At 39.0% G+C, this 26686-nt stretch overlaps 2 protein-coding genes across 2 annotated transcripts; both read left to right on the top strand.

Annotated features, from left to right (window-relative positions):
- Positions 1 to 110: 110 nt before the first annotated feature.
- LOC116509646 (olfactory receptor 1052-like) lies at positions 111 to 6883 on the top strand (the record flags this gene model as incomplete). The annotated part of the gene is made up of 2 exons (XM_032218895.1): positions 111 to 992; positions 6842 to 6883. Coding segments are annotated over exons 1-2 (924 nt in total), but the record flags the coding sequence as incomplete, so codon positions are not given.
- A 12556-nt stretch (positions 6884 to 19439) lies between these two features.
- LOC116505003 (olfactory receptor 1052-like) lies at positions 19440 to 20378 on the top strand. Its single transcript, XM_032212299.1, has one exon. The coding sequence runs from the start codon at positions 19440 to 19442 to the stop codon at positions 20376 to 20378; it is 939 nt and encodes a 312-aa protein (XP_032068190.1).
- The last annotated feature ends 6308 nt before the right edge of the window (positions 20379 to 26686 follow it).

Genomic DNA, 26686 nt, shown 5'->3' on the forward strand with positions numbered 1-26686 from the left:
TCTTTTGCTAGGAACTTAAACATTAGTTCTGATCTGAGACTACATTACAAATATTTGAAAAACAATCAAAACTTGACTGAAATATTGTTCAACGTTGTTACTGTAATTACATGGGAAATAACACACCGGTGACAGAATTCATACTCACTGGATTAACAGACGACTCACAGATGCAGCTCATTCTCTTTGGGATATTTTCTGCTGTTTATGCCATCACCCTGATGGGAAATCTAAGCATGATTATCTTAATCAGGATGAGTCCTTCTCTCCACACACCAATGTACTTTTTTCTTACCGGCTTATCTTTTTTGGATATTTGTTATTCATCATGTGTCACTCCAAAATTTCTATCCAGCCTTTTAAAAGAAAATAAGATTATTTCCTATGGAGGATGCTTTATTCAGCTTTACTTTTATATTCTATTGGCCACCACAGAGTGCTACCTCCTAGCTGTGATGGCCTATGATCGCTACATGGCAATCTGCAATCCACTACTCTACTTCATCACAATGTCCCAAAGAAAGTGTGTTCAATTGATAGCAGTGGCCTACATTGCTGGGATCATTAATGCTTCTATTCACACAATGGCTGCAACTAGACTGTCCTTCTGTGGCCCAAACATCATTAAGAGTTTTTATTGTGAGGGCCCTCCCCTTTTTGCTCTTTCCTGCTCAGATATCAGTCTCAATTATCTGTTGGTATTTGTATTTGTTGGTTTCAATTTATTAACAACAAGCTTGACTGTTCTCACCTCCTACGCTTATATCCTGGTCACCATTTTAAAGCTCCATTCTACTGCAACCCGTAAGAAAGCCTTCTCCACTTGTACATCTCACCTCATGGTCATCACCATTTTCTATGGATGTCTCAGCTTTATGTATGCACAACCAAGCTCTAGGTCAAATTATAACCTAGACCAAATGGCCTCAGTGTTTTATGTAGTGGTGACCCCCATGCTCAACCCATTAATCTACAGCATGAGGAACCAGGAGGTAAGGCGTGCTTTCAGAAATATCCTAGGAAGACAATTTCATGTTCAACAGATATGATATTTTTGCTCAGGTTTAGAGAAGAAAATGTTTTTTTACCATTTTGTATCATTAAATATTAAACCACTATGCTGCACAGTTTTCTTAGGGCTCTGGTAATTATATATCTACTTTTGAGTTCAAAAACTAAACATTTATATCTAAAGAAGAATTATCCCATTTTTTAATAGCTATCATCCCCTAATGAATGTTGTCAATTAAAAGGGAATGACAAGCTCTGCTTTTTAGCTCCTTACAGACCAAAAAGGCAGAGGACAGAAGGGAGGAAAAAGAACAAAAGAACAGAAGGAATAAATTCTTCAGAGTTAGAACAAAGCTAGCTATGGGGGAGGGGTTGGGGGGAGGATTAATCCAGGCTGATCTTTTTGGAGTATAATTACAAGAACAATGAGACATTTACATTTTAATTTCCTCATATTAGAACCATAATAGGATTGTTTAACCAATAAGGAGCAATCAAGAATAAGAGCGAAGTATTTAATTGATTTACTTGTCCATGTATTACATCTTCAATGAAGGATGAACAATGTACATTTTTTAGTCCAATAAACCCAATAAAACTTCTTATCTTGTTGCTCTTCTTTTATGCTTGTAAATACTATTTTTAATAAATGCATTTAATATTTTTAAAGTTGATACCAATGATTTTAGAGTATAGGAAAATTCAGTTCTCTGCTCCAAATTTCTTTTATTTTTTATTGTAGATAAAATGGAATTGTTCCATCTTCAAAAAACCATTATCTGGGCAGTCAAATATATAAGTTTCTAAGGCAGTTAATGTATTTTATCCAAAGAACAGTATAGTAAGTTAAAGGTAAAGGTTATCTTCGCACATAAATACTAATTGTTCCCAACTCTAGGGGGTGGTGCTCATTTCTGTTTCCAAGCCAAAGAGCCCACGCTGTCTGAAGATGTCTCTGTGGTCATGTGGTCAGCCTGACCAAACACCAAAGTCACACTTAATGCTGTTACCTTCCCACCAAAGGTGGTCCCTATTTTTCTACTTGCATTTTTACATGCTTTCAAACTGCTAGGTTGGCAGAAGCTGGGACAAATAACAGGGGCTCACTCCATTATGTGGCACTAGGGATTTGAACCACCAATCTACTAACCTTTCTGATCAACAAGCTCTTAGCCACTGAGCCACTTTAATATACTTTATGTTAAAAAGCATACTTTATGTATACTTTAACAGTATAGTAACAAAAAAATAATATCTTGATGATAGTCTCAATCTGATTGGAAGAATGACAAGGTTTTGCTAATATATTTATGATGGAGAATGAAATGGACTGCAATTTTATGTGGTAAAGATTGGGTATGCTAGTAGAAGAAAGTGTGATCATATGAAGGATGGTTTAGAATCCCCATATCCTCCAATATCCTCCCCCATTCTGAGTTTTAATTGCCCGTTCCTAGGGATAAGTCATTTAGCTGCATGTGTTCTCAGTCAACAATTAATATAATTCCAGAAGAGTCCATGTCACAACAATATCCTTTTTTGTAACTATGGTATATATCAGGGCTGGGTTTCTCGCCCCGTTCCAACCGGATCGGTTGGAACGAGGCCGGCGGCGTCCTCGCACACGCACGCGGCGTCCTCGCGCACGCACGCGGTGCGCGCGTGCACGCACGTGGCGCGCGCATGCGTACTAGCATCTGCGCGATGCTCCAGCTGCTCCTGGAGGATCGCGCAGGCGTTGTATGCGTTCTGTGCATGCGTGGAAAGCGCAGAATTCGTAAAAACCGGGTAAGGAGCGGGCGCGGGTGTGCGGGCGCGGGCGGGCGCGGGGGGGGGCTTTGCCATTCCCGGAAGTTACTTACTTCCGGGTTCGGCGACCAACCGGATCGCAGGGACCGGTGCGAACCGGTCGAAACCCACCCCTGGTATATATCCTAAATATAGTAGAATGGCAGAGAGCAAATTGAATAAAGTTTTGTGTCACTCTGGGGGAATTCACATACTATAAGATATTGGCAAGAACAGATGCTTCCACTTTTTTCTATATATTTATGCATTCTATATTTATGCACACAGACGTTTTAAGTTCCAGGGGTTCCTTAATAAAAAAAAGAATCAGATTCAGATGATTTTTCACAACTGAAACTTGTGAACAGTATTACTGTTTCAGCTTGTGTTGTATTCTATCAATACTTAAGATCAAAATCTACAGTATTGTAAGAATGCATCGGAGTCCAGATTTACTGGGAGTTAGGAACATTTTATAATTAATAATATATAATATTATCTCCAGATGTGAGTTCAGAGGAGGAGGATAAGTTTGAGTCTGCAAAGGAAACTGTGGAACCACAGGTTATCTAAATACATTTGTAAGTTGTTCCTAGGCTCAGCTCATGATTTTAAAAGGTTTAATGTCCATTAAGCCTGGTTCTGAATATTGGTAGGAGTGGCCTTTCTAGAAAATTGTGTCTGTTTCTGGGCAGAATTCAAGGGGCTGGTTATTTCCTTTAAAGCCCTTCATGGCTTGGAGCCGAGTTACCTAATATACTGTCTTCTCACAGTTGTTTATATCTATCCAATTGGATGAAGCCAGTGGTGGGGTTCAAAAATTTTTACTACCGGTTCTGTGGGCATTGCTTTGTGGGCATGGCATGGCTTGGTGGGTGTGGCTTGGTGGTTATGGCAGGGGAAGGATACTGTAATATCTCCATTCCCTCCCCACTCCAGGGGAAGGTTACTGCAAAATCCCTATTTCCTCCTGATCAGCTGGGACTCGGAAGGCAGAGAATAGATGGGGGAGGGGCCAGTCAAAGGTGGTATTCACCAGTTGTCCGAACTATTCAAAATTTCCACTACCGGTTCTCCAGAACTGGTCAGAACCTGTTGAATACCACCTCTGGGTGAAGGAAATTGAGCATGCTATGAGTCTCATCAGATAAGGAATATTGGCTGGCAGGAACCAAAAATCATGCCTTCTCTGCCACAACCCTGCCTGCTGGAATATTTTACTTTCAGATTTCAGGATGACCTCAACTCTATTGGCTTTTCATAATGCTGTAAAAAATTGATTATATGCTCATGCCCGAGTATGTTAAGGGCATTGTTTCCTAGCTATCCATTATAACATCCATTATAACAGTTTTACTTGATGCCATATATATTTATTTTGTACTGTTTAAATTGTTTTTAATTGTTTTTATGACTTATGATGTACAGGCACTTGTTCAGATAGGTGTCCATAGAACTCAAATAAAGTTAAATAAGTAAATACATAAACTCATTTAATCTTAATAACTGGATTCCTGAAATCCTGGAGCTGCATGTCTGTTAGAAAATTGTACTGAGATAATTACTTGGGAGATGAAAATACTTTTTGTTTATTCATGTCTTTTATGTCCATGTAGGGTGATGTTCTTAGCTACCAAACCATTCAACTACTAAAAACTAGATGCTAAGGAACAAGAGGGGTATGTTACTGTATAATATTGGGGAAAGCCCTCTGGGATGGTGATGGGGAACTGTTTTATCCTTGCATTTTTTCTGACATACATCTTACTTTGTTTTGTCCACATGCAGGTTATGGTTGGTTCAAAACTGTTTCAACTCTGAAAGCCCAGCCTCCTGCAAGATTTTGTTTGAAAATGTTGGAAAGCAAGTAAAAAGAAAGTGTAGATCTGCACAGCTATTCCCTTCTACAATAAAATAAAAGACATTGATTAGCATCCTCTGAGTCCATCCCACAATTCATTTGTAACCCGTAAGCACCACAGAAGTCATGAATTGGAACTACTTGGCTTAATAAGAAAAGAGAGAAGATTGCATTAGTGTTTGGAATATGACTTCCTGTTTCAGTTGAATTGGGGGTGGAAGAGAAATGATAAATATAATGCTTTGCCAAGAATTAATTCCATAGATTTCAAAATTAAAATCAAGAACTTGTAGAGATCTTAAACAATGGATGGTTATAGAAAGACAGACTCACATAACAGGACTGCTGTTCAAAAAAAAAATCAAACATTAGACCTGTCTTCACTGCTTTGAAAGTTCCCACAAAAAGATGCTTTCCTAAACTAGAACAATGTGGGTTTTTTCCAAGTACAGGGAAAAAAATGTTCAACACCAACGTTTTGAAGATAATTTTGAGGGGACTTCCGGGGAGTGGCCTGTCGCCGGTCGGCAGCTTAACAGAGCTGCCCCCAGAATTCAGGATCGTTATCTACTCAATATCAAGAAGATAACTCTTTTTTCAGACAAGAAAAAAGCAGTGAGGAATCTCAGCTGGTAAGAATCTTCTTTGAAGTTCACAGTTTGTTTCTTTGTGAGCTGTGGACGGAGGGGGAGGATCAACCCAAAGCTGAGTCATTCAACTCCGACCTGAACTTCGCAGCTGTTACTCACAGCACTAGACAGGATCCCCTCCCCCTCAGGACAATCTTTAGAAAAGAGACTATTAAAAATCAATACGAGCAAAGACCAACTTGTGAACTTTAAAACCCTTCTCTATCTGAAATACCAGCTTCAATGTTATAAAAACCTCTTTTGTTTAATTGTCTTCAAAATGGCGTTTACAGCTTCTGCATTTGTTATCTCCGGCTTCCTGCTACAGAATTAAAGAAATAATCTCTTATAATTTAATTAGAGCTACTCCCTAAAAGCTCTCAAGACTCTTTGTTGATTCAGAGACATTCCAAACATTCCAAACGGACTTTCTCTTTTGAAATCCTCCGTAAAACCCCTTGAAAAAAAAAAAAGAAGGAAAAAAAAGGGGGGGGAGGAATTTCTTTTTCTCCACATAGCACAGTGGATTAGTAATTTAGAATAAATAATTAAAATCAAAATATAATGGCATCCAAATCAACCTCTGTTAAATTACCTCCGAAAACGTCTCCCATACCTGGCACAAAGTTGCAGCCCCCACCATTTATGCCCCCTAGTGGAGATGTACTAACAAAAGAATTTTTTCTGGAAATGTTCAAAGAATCCAGAGAACAGAACTTAGAAATGTTTAAAGAATTCAGAGAACAGAATCTAGAAATGATTAAAGATTTCAAAGATGAAATAAGGAATGAGATGGAAGTTCTATATGACAAATTCGATACCAGGGTCACTAAAATGAATGATAATATGATGGGAATTGTAAATGTGATAACAGAATATATTTCTGGAATGGAAGATAATTTAGAAACTCTTAATGAAGCTAAAACTAACCTGATATCCAAAACTGAAGTGGTGGAACAAAAAATTGATAATGCTGAAAAACAAATTATTATGATACAGTATAAGCAGATGGAGCTTGCATTAAGAGTGAGGGGGCTGCGTGAAGAAAAGCAGGAGAACTTAAAGCAAATGTTTTCTGAAGCTTTTGACTGTCTGGTGGGAAAACCGGGATCCAATTTTGATTGGCAGATTGACAGGATCTTTCGTGTTAACTCATGGGCGGCAAAACAAAGGCAACTTCCCCGAGACGTGGTAATATACTTTGTTACAAGAGAATCTAGAAATATGATACTACAAGAGTCCTACAATACTAAGCTTCAAATTGGTGGACAGGACCTGATTGTTTTGAAAGAAATACCGCCTCAGATGCTAAGAGCCAGAAGAGATTATGCTTTTCTGGTGGAAGAGCTCAGAAGGCGTCAGATACAGTACAGATGGGATGCCCCATTCGGTATTATAGTTACAATGGACAAACAAAGATATCGTCTCAGCTCTGTATGGAAAGCTCGTGATTTTTATCATAAGATTCTGAAGATGGGATACCCTGAACCTTCGGGATATGGTGAAAAACCACGAGACGAACAAGATAAACAGCAAACCACACAACCATTAGATAAAATGTATCATCTCCCTCTTCCGGAAGGGCAAGGAGTCAAGGAAAAAAGATCCAACCGTAAGACCACCAGACAAACGGATAAACAAGCTACTATGCAACAATCTCAACAATCATTGGCCACTGACCAAGGAGCTACTGCAACAAGCTCAGAAGCTGTGGGAGGAGCCAAACCAAAGGTGAGACAGGCCTTGCGGGAGGCTCTAAAAAAGCTTCAGGCAACCAAAAATGACAACTAAGATTTTGACATGGAATGTTAACGGACTGAACTCTCCACAGAAAAGAAAGAAAATATTTCATTATCTTAAACAGTTTAAGAATGACATAATTTGCTTGCAAGAAACTCATATCAAATCAACCGATCAAAAATATTTGTTTAACCCCAAACTGGGCCAACATTTTGCGACCTCAGCCATGGAAAAGAAAAATGGCATAGTAGTATATTTAAGAAAAGACATTAAAGCTGAGCTAATTGAAGCAGATCCCTTTGGAAGATATATTGCATTAGATTTAATCTTAGAAGGGAAAAAGACGTTACTTTTGGGAATTTATGCTCCTAATCAACAACAAGATGGATTTTATAGAAATCTCCATGCTAAATTAGTACAGTGGGATTTTGAGTCTTGTATATTAATGGGTGACTGGAATGGCGTGATCGACTCCAAAAGAGATAAGAAGACAGCTCGCCCGAACACCAAATTTCGAGCTAAGTTACCCAAACCCTTTTTTGACATGCTGGACGACTTTGAATTGCGAGACGCTTGGCGCGAGAGGCATGCAGAAGAATACGACTTTACCTTTTTTTCCAATAGACATCAATCTCTTTCAAGGATTGATTTTATACTAATTACAAATGATTTACTTTGTAGGGTGAAGAAGACAAAGATTATGGCGAGAGTTCTTTCAGACCATAATCCAGTCTGGATGGAATTGGGAAGGGTAGCCCAGGCAAGAAGGTCTTGGAGGTTGAATGAAAACTTATTTAGATATGAAAAGTATTTTAATGATTGTAAAAAATTGCTATCGGAATATTTTGTCTTCAATATGAACAAGGGTACATCTTTGGAACATGTATGGGATGCAAGCAAAGCGTATATGAGAGGAGTATTAATGAATATAAATAAAATACATAGATACAAACAAGGGCAAAAACGAAAAGAATTGGAAGAGGAAATTAAAGGGAAAGAGTCAGAACTAACATTGAACCCAGGAGATAAAAAAATTAGGGAAACAATTGCTATATTAAAATCTCAGTTTGATATGCTGATCTCTGACCAGGTAGCTACTAGTTTATTATATGCTAAACATAATACTTTCTGCAATGCAAATAAACCCGGTAGGTGGTTGGCTTATCAGATTAGAAAAAAAAGGAAAGCTCGAAATGTATCCAAATTGTGTTACAGAGGGAAGGAAGTGTTTCAACAGGAAGAGATTCAAAAGGTATTTCGGGAATTTTTTACAGAGTTGTATAAAGGGGACAAAATTAAGGACGGAGATATAGACAAATACCTAGATAAAGAGAAAATCCCCCTAGTCAGAGAAGAACATAGGCATAAGCTGAACCAACCTATAACCTCTGGGGAAATTTTGCAGGCAATTAAACAATTAAAGTTAGGGAAAGCACCAGGCACAGATGGTCTAACAGCTGTTTACTATAAATATCTACAGTTAGAAATGGTAGAACCCCTCAGAGAACTATTCAATAAAATTCAATCGGGAGGGAAAGTGCCTCCCTCGTGGAAGACTGCGTTCATATCGTTGATACCCAAAGAAGATCAAGACCTTACCCAACCAAAAAATTACAGACCTATTTCATTACTCAATGTAGATTATAAAATTTTTACTAAAATATTAGCAAATAGGCTAATGGGGGTAACTCAGCAACTGATACATACCGATCAAACTGGTTTTATACAGGGCAGACAGATGAAGGATAACGTTAGATTAATTATCAACGCTTTAGAATACTTGGGAAAGAACAATCAAATCCCGGCCGCATTCATATTTTTGGATGCGGAGAAAGCCTTTGATCGAGTTAATTGGCAATTCCTGCTGAAGACATTGCAAAAAATGCAGATAGGAGATGGCTTTTTACGGTCAATTGGAGCAATATATCAGCAGCAAACAGCCCAGATCATTGTCAATGGAAGTCTGACAGACTCCTTTCAAATTGAAAAAGGTACAAGACAGGGCTGTCCTCTGTCCCCATTATTGTTTATTATAACTTTGGAAATACTGTTGAATAAGATACGGGGCCTGGGCGGTCTAAAAGGGATCAAAATTAGACAGCAAGAATATAGAGTTCGTGCATTTGCGGATGATCTGGTTATAATATTGGAACAACCGCAGGAAACTAGTAGGGTATTATTGAATACGATCAATCAATATGGTCAAGTCTCGGGATTTAAAATAAATCTAGGAAAAACCAAAATAATAGCTATAAATATGACTATCAAACAGAAGGAAGAACTGGGGGCGACGCTAAGATGTGAGGTAGTTAAAAAAGTTAAATATCTTGGAGTTAATATTTCAATTTCAAATGGGAAATTATACAAGTATAATTATGAATCACTTTGGCATAGTACACAGCTGGAGTTGAAAAGGTGGGAAAAACTGCATTTGTCCTTGCTGGGTAGAATAGCGGCAGTAAAAATGAACATTTTACCAAAATTTTTATTTCTTTTTCAAATGTTACCAATACTTAAAAGAGATGCGAATCTTTTAGAATGGCAGAAGGGTATCAACAAATTTGTGTGGGCAGGAAAGAAGCCGAGGGTAAAGATGAAAATAATGCAAGATGCACGTGAAAGAGGAGGATTGAAATTACCTAACTTAAAATTATACTATGACGCAGTGGCATTATCTGCAATTAGTGACTGGATTCATCTAACTAATGACAGAATTTTGAATATCGAGGAATATGATTTGTTATATGGTTGGCATGCTTACCTGTTATTTAACAAAAAAACGGATAAGAAATTTAAAAATCACATCTTAAGAAATGCTTTATTGCGGGTTTGGAAAAAATATCAACATAAACTAAATGATAAAGTGCCCATGTGGGCAATTCCTAGACATGCAATTGAAAATATGAATGTAGAACAAAAACACGATAGAACCACCTATAGACAACTTCTTATCTCAGAAAGAGGGGTGATGGAACTAAAATCTTTAGAGGTACTTAAAGAAGAGAAGGTAGTTCAAACGTGGTTTCAGTATGGTCAACTACAAGCTAGGTGGAAAACAGATCAAAAAACTGGCTTTGTAAAAGTTGAGGATAATTTGTTTAAACAAATAAGAGATCAAAGCTCAATGCATATAAAGAGGATATATAATGTATTAGTACAGATGGATTCTGAAACGGAGCTGATTAAGGATTGTATGATAAAGTGGGCTCAGAATGTCGAGGAACCAATAATGCTTGAAACATGGGAAAGAATCTGGGTAAGAAATGTGAAATTTACACAAGCACAAAACTTGAGAGAAAATTTTTATATGTTTTATAGATGGCACCTAGATCCTAAAAAGCTTGCCTCTATGTATCCAAATGTTCAACCTAAATGTTGGAGATGTGGTTCTTGTGATGCTACATATTTTCATATATGGTGGACATGTCGTAATGTTAAGGCATTCTGGATAAAAATATGGTGGATCCTGCAAAACATCTTTAAAAGAAGGATAAAATTTACCCCCCAGTTGTTTTTACTGGGTATATGTATTGATTTCACAGTAGCAGAGACTAATTTGATCCTGTATTTAATAACGGCAGCAAGACTCTTGGTGGCGCAGTGTTGGAAGAAGAAAGATTTACCCACAATTCAAGAATGGACTTTGAAAGTTATGAACTTAGCCGAAATGGCCAAAATCTCAGCATATCTCAAAGAACATTCAAACGAGAGATACAAAAGAGACTGGAAAAAGTGGATTGATTACATAAAAAGTAAATATGGGACTAAGAAACTCCAGATAGTGTATGCTTAGTATCAGTAATAATTTAAATTGTTTAAAATTTGGGTAACAGTAAGAAGCTGAGTTCAATGTAGAGATATTTCAGACTGTGATTGTTCAAAAATTATACCACGTATGGTCTTTGGGAAGTCGGGGGGAGGGAAGGGAGGTGGGGATTTAGGGGGAGGGGGGAGGGGGGAAATACAATATGTGTTAAATTCCATGATTGTATTTGTATACTGTGGCTTTTCAATGTTAGTGCGAAAATAGAACAAACCGAATATACTGGAAGGTAATAGATATCGAAGGAAAGAGTCGAGTGAAAGAAGAAGGAGGGTGGAGAGGGTGAGAGAGAGGAGAAGGGAGGGAGGGAATGGAGAGGGAGTGATAGGGTTAAGGTTAGAAAGAAGGGGAGGGGAAGTAGGCGTAGAGGGGTGTGTGAGAAGGAAGAATGAAAGTTGGAGGGGGTTGAAAGAGGGTGTATGGCAGGTCAAGGTGGTATACTGGGTTTGTATTGTAGAGGGCATTTTCTATATAAGTGAGGGCCGTGTTTATTATTCAATGTTATATGCCCTGATCAAGCACAGTGAATATGTGATTGTATAGAATGAAAACATAATAAAATATATATATAATAAAAAAAAGGGAAAAAAAATGAAAAAAAAAGATAATTTTGAATAAGCCTATTTAGAGATTATGAAATATTCCAGCAATTTATCTGAAAAGTACTGAATATAAAAGATGTGAAGTAGCTAATTTGACATTGTCAATTATTATAAAATATGTAGGAACAACAATTGCAACTCAAATAATTTCTCCCCCTCCTTTTATTCAGTTCGATACCCAAACATGCCACACCGGCATGGAATTTAAGAATTTAAGAAGAAGAAAAAAATATTTTTACTCAAGAATACCTCTTTGAACCCAATTCTACATTAATCAGATCTTGCCTCCCTCAAAGTACTTCAATTTACTTTTTTCTTGGGTTTTGTTTTTGTTGTTTGGACAGCAATTACTCAAATCCTTTATTTAGGCTAAGAATCTAAATGAAAAAATGGAGCTTATCATTTATGTTAATGATTTCACCAAAAGACTGTCCTTGTGTTATTTTTCAATACTTTTAAAAACCACCATCTGACATAACATTGCAACATTTGAAAGATAGGATGACTGGAGAGGATGAAATTTCATCTGTTACTGAATGTTTGGACCAAAATGGCTAAGAGACTGCTTGAGCTCAACTTTGCAGTAAGAACTACTTCCCATTCTGTTGAAAGACAGACAGCTGCTTGTCTTCACATAGTCCCCAAACTACAGACTTTGCAAACTATATATGAAAACAGCACAAGGAACTTTATGTAATTTAAATAGCAGTGTGTCATTGATAGCAATTTGAGAAGGCACAAAGATGGAATCAGATGTCTCTACCAAAAGTTTGGGTTTTACAGTGAATGTTTATTAATATTTAATAGATATCTGAGATAGGTGCTCTTGATAATATCACAGAGATGAAGAAGAAATGATAGAAGATGTCATGATGGCTTTGCTATAATCATTTGCTTTCCAAGAACAATGAAATAAATACATGGAAGGGAAAGCAAGAGAAAAAATGGTTATACTTATTTATAGATATTTCCTTGGTAACAAAATAACTCTTCCAGTGCAAAAATAATAATATAAATGTATTTATTTAAAGCATTATATGGTCACCAATCTTATACCAAACTCTGGGCAGCTCTCAATCAAGAACTAAAACAATATCACTTATAAAATAACATAAAACTCACATTAAAATTATTTAAACCTTAAATATTAGAAAGAAAAATTGGAGACTTAAGTTAAAACTTCTGACATGTCTCAATTCTTGAGGGAAAAGGTCAGGTCTTCAGTGCTTTCAGAAGGCTAGGGGGAACACAGTCATCAGGGATGTGCAGTCAGGGGAGGCAGGGGAGGCAGAGCCTCACCACTATCATCATGAAAAGAAAAAAAAATGTAAAAAGAAAAAGGCTGAGGTCAGGCTGAGCTAGTTGCTACCAGAGTCACCATGGATGACTCTTAACTGTTTAAAAAAGCCTCTAAAAAGCACCCTCTACAGGAGGAAGCAGAAGAACGATGTGCCTCATCTAGTCTGACTTTAGGCGTTTTATGATCACTCGATCAGAGTTAAGCAAGGGTCAAAAGGCTAAAAATTCCTGACGTAGGAGAGGCACGTCATTCTCCTGCCTCTTCCTGTAGAGGGTGCTTTTTTAGAGGGTTTTTAAACAGTTAAGCAGAGTCATTCATTGTGATTCTGGCAGCAACTAGCTCAGCCTGACCTTGCCTTTTTCCTTTTACATTTTTTTCTTTTCATGATGGCAGGCAAGAGCAGAGTTGAAATCCTCTCTGAAACAGCTGGAAAAGGTACGTGTGGGTCAGAGGGAGGGGGAGGAATTCAAACTTTATCTTCAAGCGTAGATCCCTCCCCAAGTGTAGTTTGATTGCAGGCAGAGCCACGTTGCCTTTTCAAACACACACACACACACACACACACACACACACACAGCTGGATAAAACTATATAAGCCCAGCTTCACTGATTACAAGTTTGAAAAGGCAACATGGCTCCGCCTGCAATCAAAGGCTTGGATCGGCTCCAATCCAACTTCTGTGTTTGTGTTTGCTTGAGAGAGAGTGTGTGAGAGAGGGAAAGGAGGTAGGAGAGATAGTCCAATCCAACTTCTCTGTGTGCATATGTCTGTTTGAGAGAGGGGGAAGGGAGGGAGAGTAGGAGGAAGGAGGGGGAGGGAGAAGAAAAAGAATAAAGGAAACTTCGCAAAGGAGAAAAACAAATGCTGCCGCTTTAAATTGGAACTGAGCATGCCTGGCTATGGAATTCTGGGAGTTGAAGTCCACAAGTCTAAAAAAATTTGAAACCCACCACTGTGTCAGTGCCTCATCAGCCATAAATCTCACCGCACATCACTGAGTGTCACATAGGAGGGCTCCACAGAAAAGCAGTTTTCCCATAAGTTGGCAAGGAAATGGCCGAGGAGCTACGTAATTTGGAAGGACAGCTAGATATCCTTATGGAAAGGAGGCCCCATAGATAACTTGGCCCTGTGCCATATATTCAGTTTTGCTTAGATTTCACTCCATTGGAACTGGATGAGCTGGGGGGAGGAATACTGAAAATTGGACTTTGTCAGTTTAAATTTATTGCTGCAAGAATATTTTTGGCATTTCCATGGTATTCATAGACAAAAAGATGCACTCAGCAGGGAATTTCAGAACTGAGTGGGACAAAAAGCCTGTCAGTTCAAGGTGACATTTTATAAAGAAATCTGTGCTTTGAAATTGACAATAAGTGCTTTGTTCTGTCATATAGTCAAAACATTACAATTGAGCTTTGATGCACTTCCCTTGGTAATTATTAGAATAAATGTTATGTATTGTGGGATCTGAACTATTTAGGGAATACCAAGGATTTCTTCTGTAGAATTAAGTTCCTGTGCATAATCCCAAAGACAGCATGGGGAAATCTTATTACCATATTAATAAGAACATCTAGAATTAGCTAGAGTTGCAATACATCTGAATTCCTTCTTGACGCTCAAACAATTTGGCAATTGGTTTTACATGGAAGTTATTCATCCACAACCAAATATAAACTCTACAGGAAGAATATGCTTTAAAGTATGGTAGATGTTGCTGAGCTTAGTATAATTGGGTAAGTTTAACTGCATATCTCTATTAATATGGCATTTTCAAAACTGCTCTGTTCTGCTATGTATTATTGACTGAAAATTACACACACACACACACATATTATTCTAACAATAGCTGTTGACAAACAATTGTGCCAGTTGCTGTGTTTTACAACAAATGGGATGTTGCTTTCTTTTAGACATCCCTTTGGTCCCTTAATTTGGATCACAAAGATTCATCCCTTTAACTGCCTGTCTTGCAGTATTTTCTACCCTGTTATGTCCCTCAGTAAGAATAATGAAGAAATGCTAATAGATTGGAAGAATATTGATATTTCATATGAGTCTCCACCGCTTTGGTCAATATATTCTTCTTCTAGCCAGGTGATTAATCTGATTCATATTTTTGATCAAGTCTAAGATGAAGACCTGCTTCTTTGCTTTACTACTCCTTAAAATAACAATGTTTCTCTTCCTGCAACAGCCTTTTGACCTTTGGATGTATTTATTTCTAGTTCCATTTTATTTTGATTAAAACTCCAGTCTGTTTCCCATGGATATTTTCCCATGGATATATAAGTGTGGTTGTCAGGCCCAAGACTAAGGTGACCATTCATCCCAATTTTGGTGGGACAGTCCCTCTTTTGAACAATTTGTCCCGCATCCTGCAGCATTTTAAAAAAGTCCCGATTTTTTTTTTAAGCACGAAAGGAAAAATCTACAAAAAGTCATGGGGAGCCCCGGGGATTGTTCCTCACAAAGCATCATGGTCGCAGAAAATGCAATGAAGGTGCTTATCTCCCCGCCCGGCTCCATGTGCTTGTATTCAAATCAGAGTCATGCTGAGTCCCATTCATAGGGCGGAGGGACGCTGTGCTTTTTTTTTTGGGGGGGGGGGTAACAATATTTTTATTTTTCCATTTTCATAACATATAATCACATGTATACTATTACATAGACAATATCATGTTGTAAGAGAAGACAGTATACATGTGCAATTATATTATTTTGAAATCTAACACCCCTCGTCAAGCCAAAAAATACTTCCCCCCCTCCCGCCCTCCCCCCAAAGCCCCCACAACCTACACCCCCTGACTTCCCAGAACCCATACACAGTACAGATATTTAACAAACATAGTCTAAGATATATTGAGAAAAAAAGAATAAGAAATTAATAACATCTTTGCGTTGAACTTAGCTCCTCCTTGCTAAACTAACTTTAAACAATTTAAATCATTCCTGATCTTAAGCATAGGCTATCTGGAATTTCTTAGTCCTATATTTATTTTGTATATAATCGATCCATTTTGTCCAGTCTTGCTTATATCTCTCATTTGAGTGGTCTTTAAGATATGCAGATATTTTAGCCATCTCAGCTAAATTTGTGGCTTTCAATGTCCATTCTTGGATTGTAGGCAGGTCTTCCTTCTTCCAGTATTGCGCCACCAACAGTCTTGCTGCCATTATTAAATGCAAAATCAAGTTAATCTCTACCGCTGTGCAGTCAGTAATTATACCTAACAAAAATAACTGAGGAGTAAACTTTATCCTTTTTTTAAGAATATTTTGTATAATCCACCATATTTTTATCCAAAATGCCTTAACCTTTTGGCAAGTCCACCATATATGGAAGTATGTAGCATCAAGAGAACCACATCTCCAACATTTGGGTTGTAAATTCAAATACATAGAAGCCAACTTTTTAGGATCTAAATATCTTGTAAAAAATTTCTCTCAGGTTTTGGGCTTGTGTAAATTTCACATTTTTTACCCAAATTCTTTCCCATGTATCCAACATTATTGGTTCTTCAATATTTTGAGCCCACTTTATCATACAATCTTTAACTAATTCTGTTTCGGAATCCATCTGTACTAATACATTGTATATCCTCTTTATATGCATTAAACTTTGATCTCTTATTTGTTTAAATAAATTATCCTCAACTTGGATAAAACCAATTTTTTGATCTATTTTCCACCTGGCCTGTAACTGCCCATACTGGAACCATGTTTGAATTACCTTTTCCTCTTTTAATACCTCTAAGGGTTTTAGTTGTAATACCCCCCTTTCCAGGGTAAGAAGCTGTCTGTAAGTAATTCTATCCTGTTTTTGTGCTATATTCATATTTTCTATTGCATGTCTAGGAATTGCCCACATGGATATCTTGTCATTTAATTTGTGTTGATATTTTTTCCAAACCCGCAATAAAGCATTCCTTAAAATATGACTTTTAAAATTTTTGTCCACTTTTTTGTTATATAATAGGTAAGCATGCCAGCCATATACCAAGTCATGTCCCTCGATATTAAGTATCCTATCATTAGTTAAATCGATCCAATCACTGATTACAGATAATGCTACTGCGTCATAATATAGTTTTAGATTGGGTAATTTCAAACCTCCCCTCTCACGTACATCTTGCATTATTTTTAACTTTACTCTCGGCTTCTTTCCTGCCCATACAAATTTATTAATACCTTTCTGCCATTCTAAGAGATTCGCATTTTTTTTGTTTTATTTTACCTATGTTCTCACAACCATGCAAAGGTGGGTTTTGTGCTACAAGGATCTTTCTTTCTTTCTTTCTTTCTTTCTTTCTTTCTTTCTTTCTTTCTTTCTTTCTTTCTTTCCCTGTCTGCGGTTCTGATTTCAGTCATCCTTTGCTTTGGATTAAAGCACCATTTCTCATTCCTTGCAAAACTGGGGAAATGGCAAGGCCATCTCCCTCCCCCCTTTCCTTGCAGCATCCTCGGTTGCAAAATGTTCCCCTGATTTGGTTTATATGTTCACAGCAATGCGATCCAACAAATAGGAAAATTTTAATATGATCTTCTGACTTTGTTTGGTCTCTGCTGCCCCCATACCCCTGACCCTGTTAGCCCTTGGGTTTTGTCCCCTCCCAAGGAGAGAGTGGGAAGGAGACGAAGGAAGGAGGGAGGGGGAAAGGAAAAGAAGAAGGTGGGGAAAGATGGAAGGAGAAAAGATGAAAGGAAGGAGAAAGAATAGAAGGAAGGAGGAAGGAGGAGGAAGATGGAAGAAGAAAGGAAGGAAGAAAAAGAGGAAGGGAGGGAGAAAAGAAGGAAGGAGGTAGGAACAGAAGGGGAAGAGAGGGAAAGAGCAGAAAGACAAAGAGGATGAAGTTGAAAGGCAAGAGGAAGGAGGGAGGAAGGAAGGAAGGAAAAAAGGGAGGGAGAGAGGAAAGAAGAAAAGATGGAACTAGAAAGGAAAGAAGGGAGGGAGGGAGGAAAGGGGAAGACAGGGAAAGAGCAGAAAGATAGAGAAGGTGAAGGTAGATAGGCAGAAGGATGGAAGAAGGAAGAAATAGGAAGGAGGGAAGGTGAAAGGATGGAAGGAGGAAGGAAGAAAAGCGAAGGGGAAGAGGGAGATGGAAAGAGCAGAAAGACAGAGAAGGTAGATAGGCAAAAGAAAGGAAGCTGAAAGAATGGAAGGAGGAAGGAAAAGAAAAGGAGGAAGGGAGTGAGTGAGGAAAGAAGAGAGGATGGAAGGAGAAAGGAAGGAAGAGAGGGAAAGAGCAGAAGACGGATAAGGTGAAGGTAGATAAGCAAGAGGAATGAAGGAAAGAAGAAGGAAGGATGGAAGGAGGAAGGAAAAAGAAGGGAGGGAGAGAGCGAGGAAAGAAGAAAATAATGGAAGAAGAAAGGAAGAGAAGGGGAAGAACAGAAAAATAAAGAAGAACGGGAGGAAGGAGGGAAGGTGAAAGGATGGAAGGAGGAAGGAAGGGAAGGGGAATAGAGATCTAAAGAGCAGAAAGACAGAAGGTAGATAGGCAAGAGGAAGGAAGGAAGGAGAAAGAATGGAAAGGGAGGAAGGCTAGAAGGAAGAAAGAGGGAGGGAAGAAGGAAGGAAGGTGAAAGGAGGAAGGAAGGAAGGAGTACTTCCACTTGTAGGCCTGGGTCTGAATGCAGGAGGAGTCTCTCCATAGGATCAGCTGCTCCTCTGATCATGGTCTATGAAAATGTTAACTGCCTGCCTGATGCAAATTTAGACAGATGGTGCTTTGTGCTGCCCCTCAAATCCCCCCCTTTACTCCTCCCCCTGTAGAATTCAGCCCCCTGAGTTTTTCCTTTGAGGGGCATCTAAATTAAGGTGACCAGACATCCCGCTTTTGAACAATTTGTCCCGCATCCCACGCGTTTTAAAGAAGTCCGGATTTTTTTAAAAAAAAAATTAATCAAGAACACCCCCCACCCCCCAGTCAATGGTGTCCCTCTTTACCAATGTTAAAATCTGGTCACCTTACCCAAGACCAAAGATGACACAGTAAAATCCAATTGAGTCCAATCATTTATTTGCTTATACCAAATGGATAGAATCTTATCAAACTAAAGTTAAAACCTAAATCAATAGGTATGTCCTAAGAGATTCTATGATGTGGCTGCCTTGAATGTCTTCCCACCTCCCTCCTCCAACTCAGACTTTGTAGTCTCTTAATCTGGCTCTCTTTCTGGGAAAGCTCTATGTTGCCAAAACTACTATTCACTGCTTCTCCATCACACTGATATAGTATAGTTTTTTTAAAAAAACACCAAATGTTTGGCCCAATTATGGATATTTCTCATAGTGAAGACATCTGCTCTACTATGGAGATATTATTTCTAATGAATAATCCCACCTCATTTTTATCTTCTTTTTCTCAACCATAAGTATCTTATGATTTATCACTTCTTGTTTGTAACTTATGATTTATGATCTATGACTTATCATTTTGTTGTTTGTATGTACACTGAGAGCTTATGCACCGAAAACAAATTCCTTGTGTGTCCAATCACACTTGGCAGTAAAGAATATACCTATTTCAATATTCCAATATTCAGACACAGTACCACAACACAGCGTACATAGGATTTTTTAATGTTTTGTCACTAGATTTGTACTTGAAATGTTTAAGAGAACATGTAATAATAATTTCTGCATTCTTTCAGTTTCCACACTGTTATTGTGATTCAATGGGAAACAGCACATGGGTGACAGAATTCATGCTGACTGGATTAACCGATGATCCACAGTTACAACGCATCCTCTTTGTGATATTTTTTGCCATTTATGCCCTCACCCTGGTGGGAAATGTGGGCATGATTGTTTTAATCAGGACCAGTCCTCCACTGCATACACCAATGTACTTTTTCCTCACCAACCTATCAATCTTGGATATCTGCTATTCGTCGTCTGTAACTCCAAGGTTCCTTTCCAATCTTTTAAAAGAGAATAAAGCTATTTCTTTTGCAGGTTGCTTCATTCAGCTTTACTTTTATGGTCTATTTGCCACCACAGAGTGCTACCTTCTAGCAGTGATGGCTTATGACCGCTATGTAGCCATCTGCAATCCTCTATTCTACTTCATCACCATGTCCCCCCAAAAATGTATCCAACTTACAGCATTTTCTTATATTGCCGGGATCATCAATGCTTTAGTACACACAGCTGCTGCAGCTCGATTACACTATTGTGGTCCAAACATCATTAAGAATTTTTATTGTGAAGTTCCTCCCATATTAGAACTTGCCTGTTCAAACATTAGCCTTAATGAAAAGTTGATGTTTATACTTATTGGGTTCAATGTAATAACAACTATCCTGACCATTCTTACCACTTACACTTACATCCTGGTCACCATTTTAAAGGACCGCTCTGCCAAGAGTCATCGGAAAGCCCTCTCCACTTGTACATCTCATCTCATGGTCATTGGCATTTTCTACGGATGTGGTAGCTTTATCTATGCACGACCAAGCTCTAGACAATCTCACCATGTAGACCAAATGGCTGCCCTATTTTATGTAGTGGTGATCCCCATGCTAAATCCTTTGATTTACAGCCTGAGGAACCAGGAGGTTAGAACTGCCATCACAAAAGCCCTACAAAAAAAAGCAATGCCCATTTATTTTTAAATCAAGCTGTTAACAAAGTACTTTTACATGAGATATTGTGGTATTTCAAGAACTACATACTGGTAAAAGTGTGCATATAGGTGTATTTATATACACCATTATACACTGTAGGTGTATATTTTCTTGTAACACAATAGTTTGGCTTTACAAAGGCATTATAAAGTGCTATTATCCTGTGAAGTCTTAATACCACTTTATAATGCCTTGGTAAGGCCACACTTGGAATACCGCATCCAGTTTTGGTCACCACAATGTAAAAAGATATTGAGATTCCAGAAAGAGTTCAGAGAAGAACAACGAACATGATTAGGGGACTGGAGGCTAAAACATATAAAGAACCGTTGCTGGAATTGGGTATGTCTACTTTAATAAAAAGAAGGACATGATAGCAGTATTTCGATATCTCAGGGGTTGCCACAAAGAAGAGGGAGTCAAGCTATTCTCCAAAGCACCTGAAGGTGGGGCAAGAAGCAATGGATGGAAACAAATCAAGGAGAGAAGCAACCTAGAACTAAGAAGAAATATCCTGACAGAACAATGAACCAGTAGAACATCTTATCTCTAGAAGTTGTGAATTCTCCAACACTGGGAGTTTTTAAGAAGAGATTGGCAACCATTTATCTGAAATGTTATAGGGTTTTCTGCCTGAGCAGGGGGTTGGACTAGAAGACCTCCAAGCCCCTTCCAACTCTGTTATTCTATTTTATTCTATTCTATAGTCTGCATGCCTAGGTACTGAGAAAAAACTTCCATGCGTTCATTTTGGCTTATTCTCTATGTATAGCATTCTAACTTGAATTCATTCCAGTTGGAAATATTTATGTAAAATTATATTGACAGGTTAGTTTTTGAAAGCAATATATATGAATTAATCATTTTATGTTTACTACTTCTTTTCTGTCATATGTCCATATTTTTATTTTTTCAAGTTTAGGTAGCAGAGAGCTTTAATTTTACCTTATGGTTCCATACATTTCAAAATTACATGTGTTCTATTTTTTTTTGTTAATATCATTACCAAATGCTGTCATGATGGATTCAAAGGATATTATGTGTCATCTATGATATTTCATAGCTTGCTAGTCTCAATAAATTATATTAAACCAATAATCTTACAGCATTGATTTAATAAAATAAAAGAGTTGGGTAAAGTCTTCTACTATAATCTATGATACAGAAATTTTTTCTTTATCCTGATCTTTTTCTGGGATGCTTTTCACCTTACTAGACTGATTTCTATTTGAGATTTCCTAGTATTCTTCCATTCAAATATCATTATCTTTTATATTAGTAGAAAATAAAAAGTCCATCAATATATCACCTAACCCCTCATTTCAATCCTGAGCTACAAATATTCTCCTTTCTTGATCTCATTCTCTTTAAGATTAAAATAATTACTCCTTATTTAGGAACAGTATCTACAATATTTCTAGCAATCATTTTAATAAGTTTCTGCCTAAAGGATGAAATGGAATTAAAATAAGAAATCTTTCCCTTCTTCAACCATTTTTCTGTCTCCAACTTTTTAGCTGAAAATCTTGCAATTATTTTAGGAAAGCCTGATCCAATAGCTTACAAAAGCTGGATTAATAAATTCCTTGCCATTTTTATCACAGAGCTTTCTGAAGTTGCTAGAAAAATAATTGTGGGGGAGGTGAGAAAAAAGCTCAGGTGAAAAAATTGTCGCCTGAACATCGGAGTTCTTTGTAACATGCTGGAGAAGATGATCTAAAAGATTGCATTATCAAAATGTTATCTTTGGCAATAAATAGAAAATACATTTATGTAAAACAGAGATGACATCATTTTAGATGTTTCTCATAATATCTGGATAAAAATGTTACTGGTGGGGAAACTAAAAAAAAAAAAAAGCAATTGCATTCCACAGGCCCAAAGAAATACTACTGTAGCACCAATTGGACACCATTCTTGAACAAGTGTCACAGTAACCTATAGCAGGTTTGAATAGCGGTCTCTCTTCAAATTTTCTCTTGTTGCCTAACCTATCCCCAAGACTGAGGACGTAGCAACAGTGTAGAAGATATGTCAGTAAATATAGTTGTCTGCATCTTCTTTCCACATATTTATAGATTACTGAACATTAAATAAACAGTAAGGGTCTTGAGTTCCAATTATACATGCCATGGTTTAACACTGATGTGTGATTTATGAAACATTTTATAATAAAACAAGACAAGCATGGTTATTTTTAAAAGGGGGAAGATAATTAATAAAACACAGACATTTCCTTGCATTGTGTGATACAAAGTAACATTAGCTTAACTAATAGCATGGCTCAAATTAATATTTTTATTATATTTAGGACACGTAATGTGAAGAGCTAGCTTTCTTGAGAACTCTGGGAAATTACATTGGGAAAGATGGAAAGGAAGAAAGGTATACAGATACACACAGTTACAATGGTGATGAATGGATCATTGGGGCAAATCAAGCCAGAGAAGTTCTATCTTTTTGGCTGAAAAGGTCAGTACTTATTTGATGGCACACCATCATTCAAAAAGACAGAATGATGCAGGATTCCCTTGGTCTGGTGGTATGTTAATGGTATAACCAGTCCCTACTCCTATCAAAATGCCATTGGCTATCCAGCTGACATGGACTTTTCATCCTCTTCAATCGTTCTATCTTGAAATGTTGCAACATTATGCCAGATAGTCATTTTAAAAGTATTTGAAAAATATCCCAACAATAGTCTACTGGTGAAACCTTTCGCATGAATGATAAGCTCCATTTTTTTCATGACTCCTAGCCTAACAGAGTACTGGATTTCCTCTTACCATAGAAGGGATCATTGACCATCCCAAGGGAGGAGACAGGCTTTGTTGTACTCAATGGATGATAAAAAAAAAAAATATTGAATAAGACAGCTAACAAAAGGAATTATTTCTTTTTTCAAATTTGGGAACACTATTATGTTAGCAGAGTAATTGTTGTCCAAATAAACAAGGAAAAAGTATGCTGAGAAAGATGGGACATGATTAATGCTGAATTAAGTCCAGGAAAATGTTCTTGGATAAAATGTATTTGCAAGGTTTTTAAATTTGATGCCAGTGTGGAATTTTTTGGAATCAAATTGATTTACACAATAAACAAGCAAAAAAGTATTTGAGCTGTAGTTATAATTACTACATATTTTATAATAATTAACAATGACAAAATAATTATTTCCATATCTTTTAAATCACAGTACCTTTCCAGCAGAAAGCTGAGTTAATTGACCCATAAATTCTTGGGTTAGTCCAAACAAGGCTTTTAGTATACAACGACGTTTATTAATAAAATATTATATTGAATTATATGGCACTCTCCCATGAATTACTCTCCCATTTCCCTGCTACTTCTGTGTTTTATTTTGATGTTTTTGAAAACACCTATTCATCCTATGAATACTAGGATGTTGCTATCACAACATCCTAGTTGGTTTTATACCTGAAGAAATTCAATAGAAAATAATATAATAATTATAATAATTTATATGCTCCCAACTCCCACTGAATCTACATTCTGATGCATTCTTGCAATAATGCAAATTCTGATCTCCTAACTGTTGATAGCATATAATACAACCTGAAACAGCAACACTCTTCTGCTAAGCTCTGACATTGTTTTGTTCGTTTGATTCTATTTTTTTTATGGACCACTAACTACCATTTGAAACTTCTGTGCACCTAAAAATAAAATTGTGTAAAATACAGGAAAATTTGACCGCCTCTCTTTCTACAGACTATACATCCTGTAGTGCAGTGATGGCTAACCTTTATGTTGCCGTGTGCCAAAAGCAATGCAATGCATGCCCATCCCCCCCCCGCACATGCACATGTGACCTGCTTGCGCTCCACCTGCCCCTGTGCATGTGCATGTGACCCCCTTGCACTCCCCCTGGCCTCCATGCATGCACATGTTACCCTGGAGCTCTCCCCATGCATGTGCATGCAACCCCCCATGCCCTGTTTTGGGCCTAGTAGGCCTCCCTGCAGCCTCCTGTGAGCAGAAACGGGCCACAGGGAGGGCGCAGCACCTCCCTGTGCTTCCCCCCACATGTGCTCATGACACCCCCTCACATGCCTGCATGGTTCTCCACCCCGTGCATGTGCACACGACACCTCCGCCCCCTGCATGCACCAGGTGGAGAAAGAGGAGATCCCCACTCCAGAGATGTTTCTTGAAGTGCTTATATCCCAGTGGGTTAAGCCAGGATCCTTTCCCAACTCGGGGGGCAATGAGCAGAGATTCTATAACCTCAATTCCACCTTTGCTCAAGCACTGCAGGTTCCTTCGGTGGACACTCCGGTCGACACCCTGGCTTCTGCTTCGACCGTGGTGACTGAAGACATCACCAATTGTCTTAAGGCAGAAGACAAGAAGGCGGAAATGATTTTGCGTAAGTCATTTCAGGCAATAACCTGGGCCATTAGGGTGGCCGCTTCTGCATCATTTTTTAATAGGTCAACGGTGCTGTGTCTGGAACAGCTGAGAGACAGGACCCCAGCCACGGAGGTACGTCTCCTGCAGGACATCTCCAAGGTGCTGGCAGCCACACAGTTTTCGGCAGACGCCACATTGGATGCAGTTAAGTCTGCTTCTTGAGCTTTGTCATCCTTGGTAGTGTCCAGGAACCTGCTGTGGCTGCGCCACTGGCAGGCAGAGTCTCAGGTGAAGTGGCACCTGGCAGGAGCTGACTACACTGGGGACAAACTCTTTGGTGCGTTGCTGGATCCGATCTTGGTGGAAGACAAGAATAAGCGGAAGGTCTTCCCGACTACGACCAGATGATCAGATCACCGACAGGCTCCTTACCCCAGGAGAACATCTTACCGCCCGCCTGACATGGACTACCAGAATCAGAGGTACCCAGTTCCCAGATATCATAGACAAGGGGATAGGCAGTTCCCAAGGGACAGATTTAGAGGCTAGCAGCAGGGCAAGTGTCCCTTTCGAGGAGGGGGCGGCCGTCCATTCCGCAGGTTCAAGTGATCCAATCGCAGATCACTCCATCGGTGGTCACCTTTCCCTATTTGTGGATGCCTGGGAACGCGTCACCTCGGACGAATGAGTCCTCCAGATGGTTAGGCTCGGGCTCCGGCTGGAGTTCCGATCGCAGCCCCCGAATAGATTCCGCACCTTCGCCTCTTCCACAGATCTGGCCAAACGGGCCCTTAAGGCCAAGGCCATCAAACACCTGTTAGACATCAGGGCCATTGAGAAGGTCCCAGAAGGGGAGAAGGGTTCTGGATTCTATTCAAACCTGTTTCTGGTCCCCAAGAGTTCAGGGGGGTGGAGAGCCATCCTGGATCTTAAACTGCTCAATTCCAGGGTGGTCTACCATAGGTTCAAGATGGCCTCCCTGAAATCCATCTTAGAAGGAATCCAACAGGGTGACTTCTTGGCCTCCATCTACCTCACAGAGGCCTACCTTCACATCAGAATCGCCCTGGAACATCGTAGGTTCCTCAGATTTTCCCACGAAGGCAGTCATTTTCAATATAGGGCCCTTTCCTTTGGGCTGGCTTCAACCCCCAGGACCTTTACCAAGGTGCTGACCGTGGCTGCGGGTCACCTGCGTTCCTTCCCAGTCCAACTCTTTTGTTACCTGGATGACATCCTCGTCCTAGCCAGGTCCCCAGACACTGCCAGGCAGGACCTGGGGCTCACCTTCGACACTCTCAGGTCCCTGGGGTTCTCTATCAATCTAGAGAAGAGCTACCTGGTCCCATCTACCAGTCTCCAGCACCTAGGGTCCATTATAGATTCCGTGTCTGGGGAGGTCTTCCTTTCCCAGGATCGAAAGGACAGCATTGTGCAGCTGATTCATGAGCTACGCAAATTACGCTCTGTCCCTGTAGTTCTTCTTTCCAGGCTCCTTGGGAAATTCATTTCTTGTATAGGAATTGTGCCGTGGGCTCGCCTACACGCCAGGGAGCTTCAGTGGTTCCTGCTTCCATACCAGAGAGCCGGGACAAGCAACACCAGCTTCAAGGTTCAAGTGTCACCCCAGGTGCTGCTCTTGCTCCATTGGTGGCTGACCCCAGCATTAGACAAGGGATCTCTCTTCAAGGAACCATCAAGGAAGGTACTCACAACGGATGCGAGCCTGTTCGGCTAGGGAGCACACCTGGAATCCCAGATAGCCCAGGGCCGCTGGACTCCAACAGACCTGCGCAACAACATAAACTGGTTGGAGCTCAGGGCCATCCACCTGGCCCTACGTCACTTCAAGATCACTGTGACCAGTCACCATGTCCTGGTCCTGATGGACAACGTGGCAGCCAAGGCCCATTTGAACAGAC

This window comes from Thamnophis elegans, chromosome 1 (assembly GCF_009769535.1).
Source record: "Thamnophis elegans isolate rThaEle1 chromosome 1, rThaEle1.pri, whole genome shotgun sequence".
In the NCBI taxonomy this organism is placed as follows: domain Eukaryota; kingdom Metazoa; phylum Chordata; class Lepidosauria; order Squamata; family Colubridae; genus Thamnophis; species Thamnophis elegans.

Coding starts and splice junctions, on each gene's coding strand:
- LOC116505003 (XM_032212299.1), top strand. CDS start 19,440: ATGGGAAACAGCACATGGGTGACAGAATTCATGCTGACTGGATTAACC.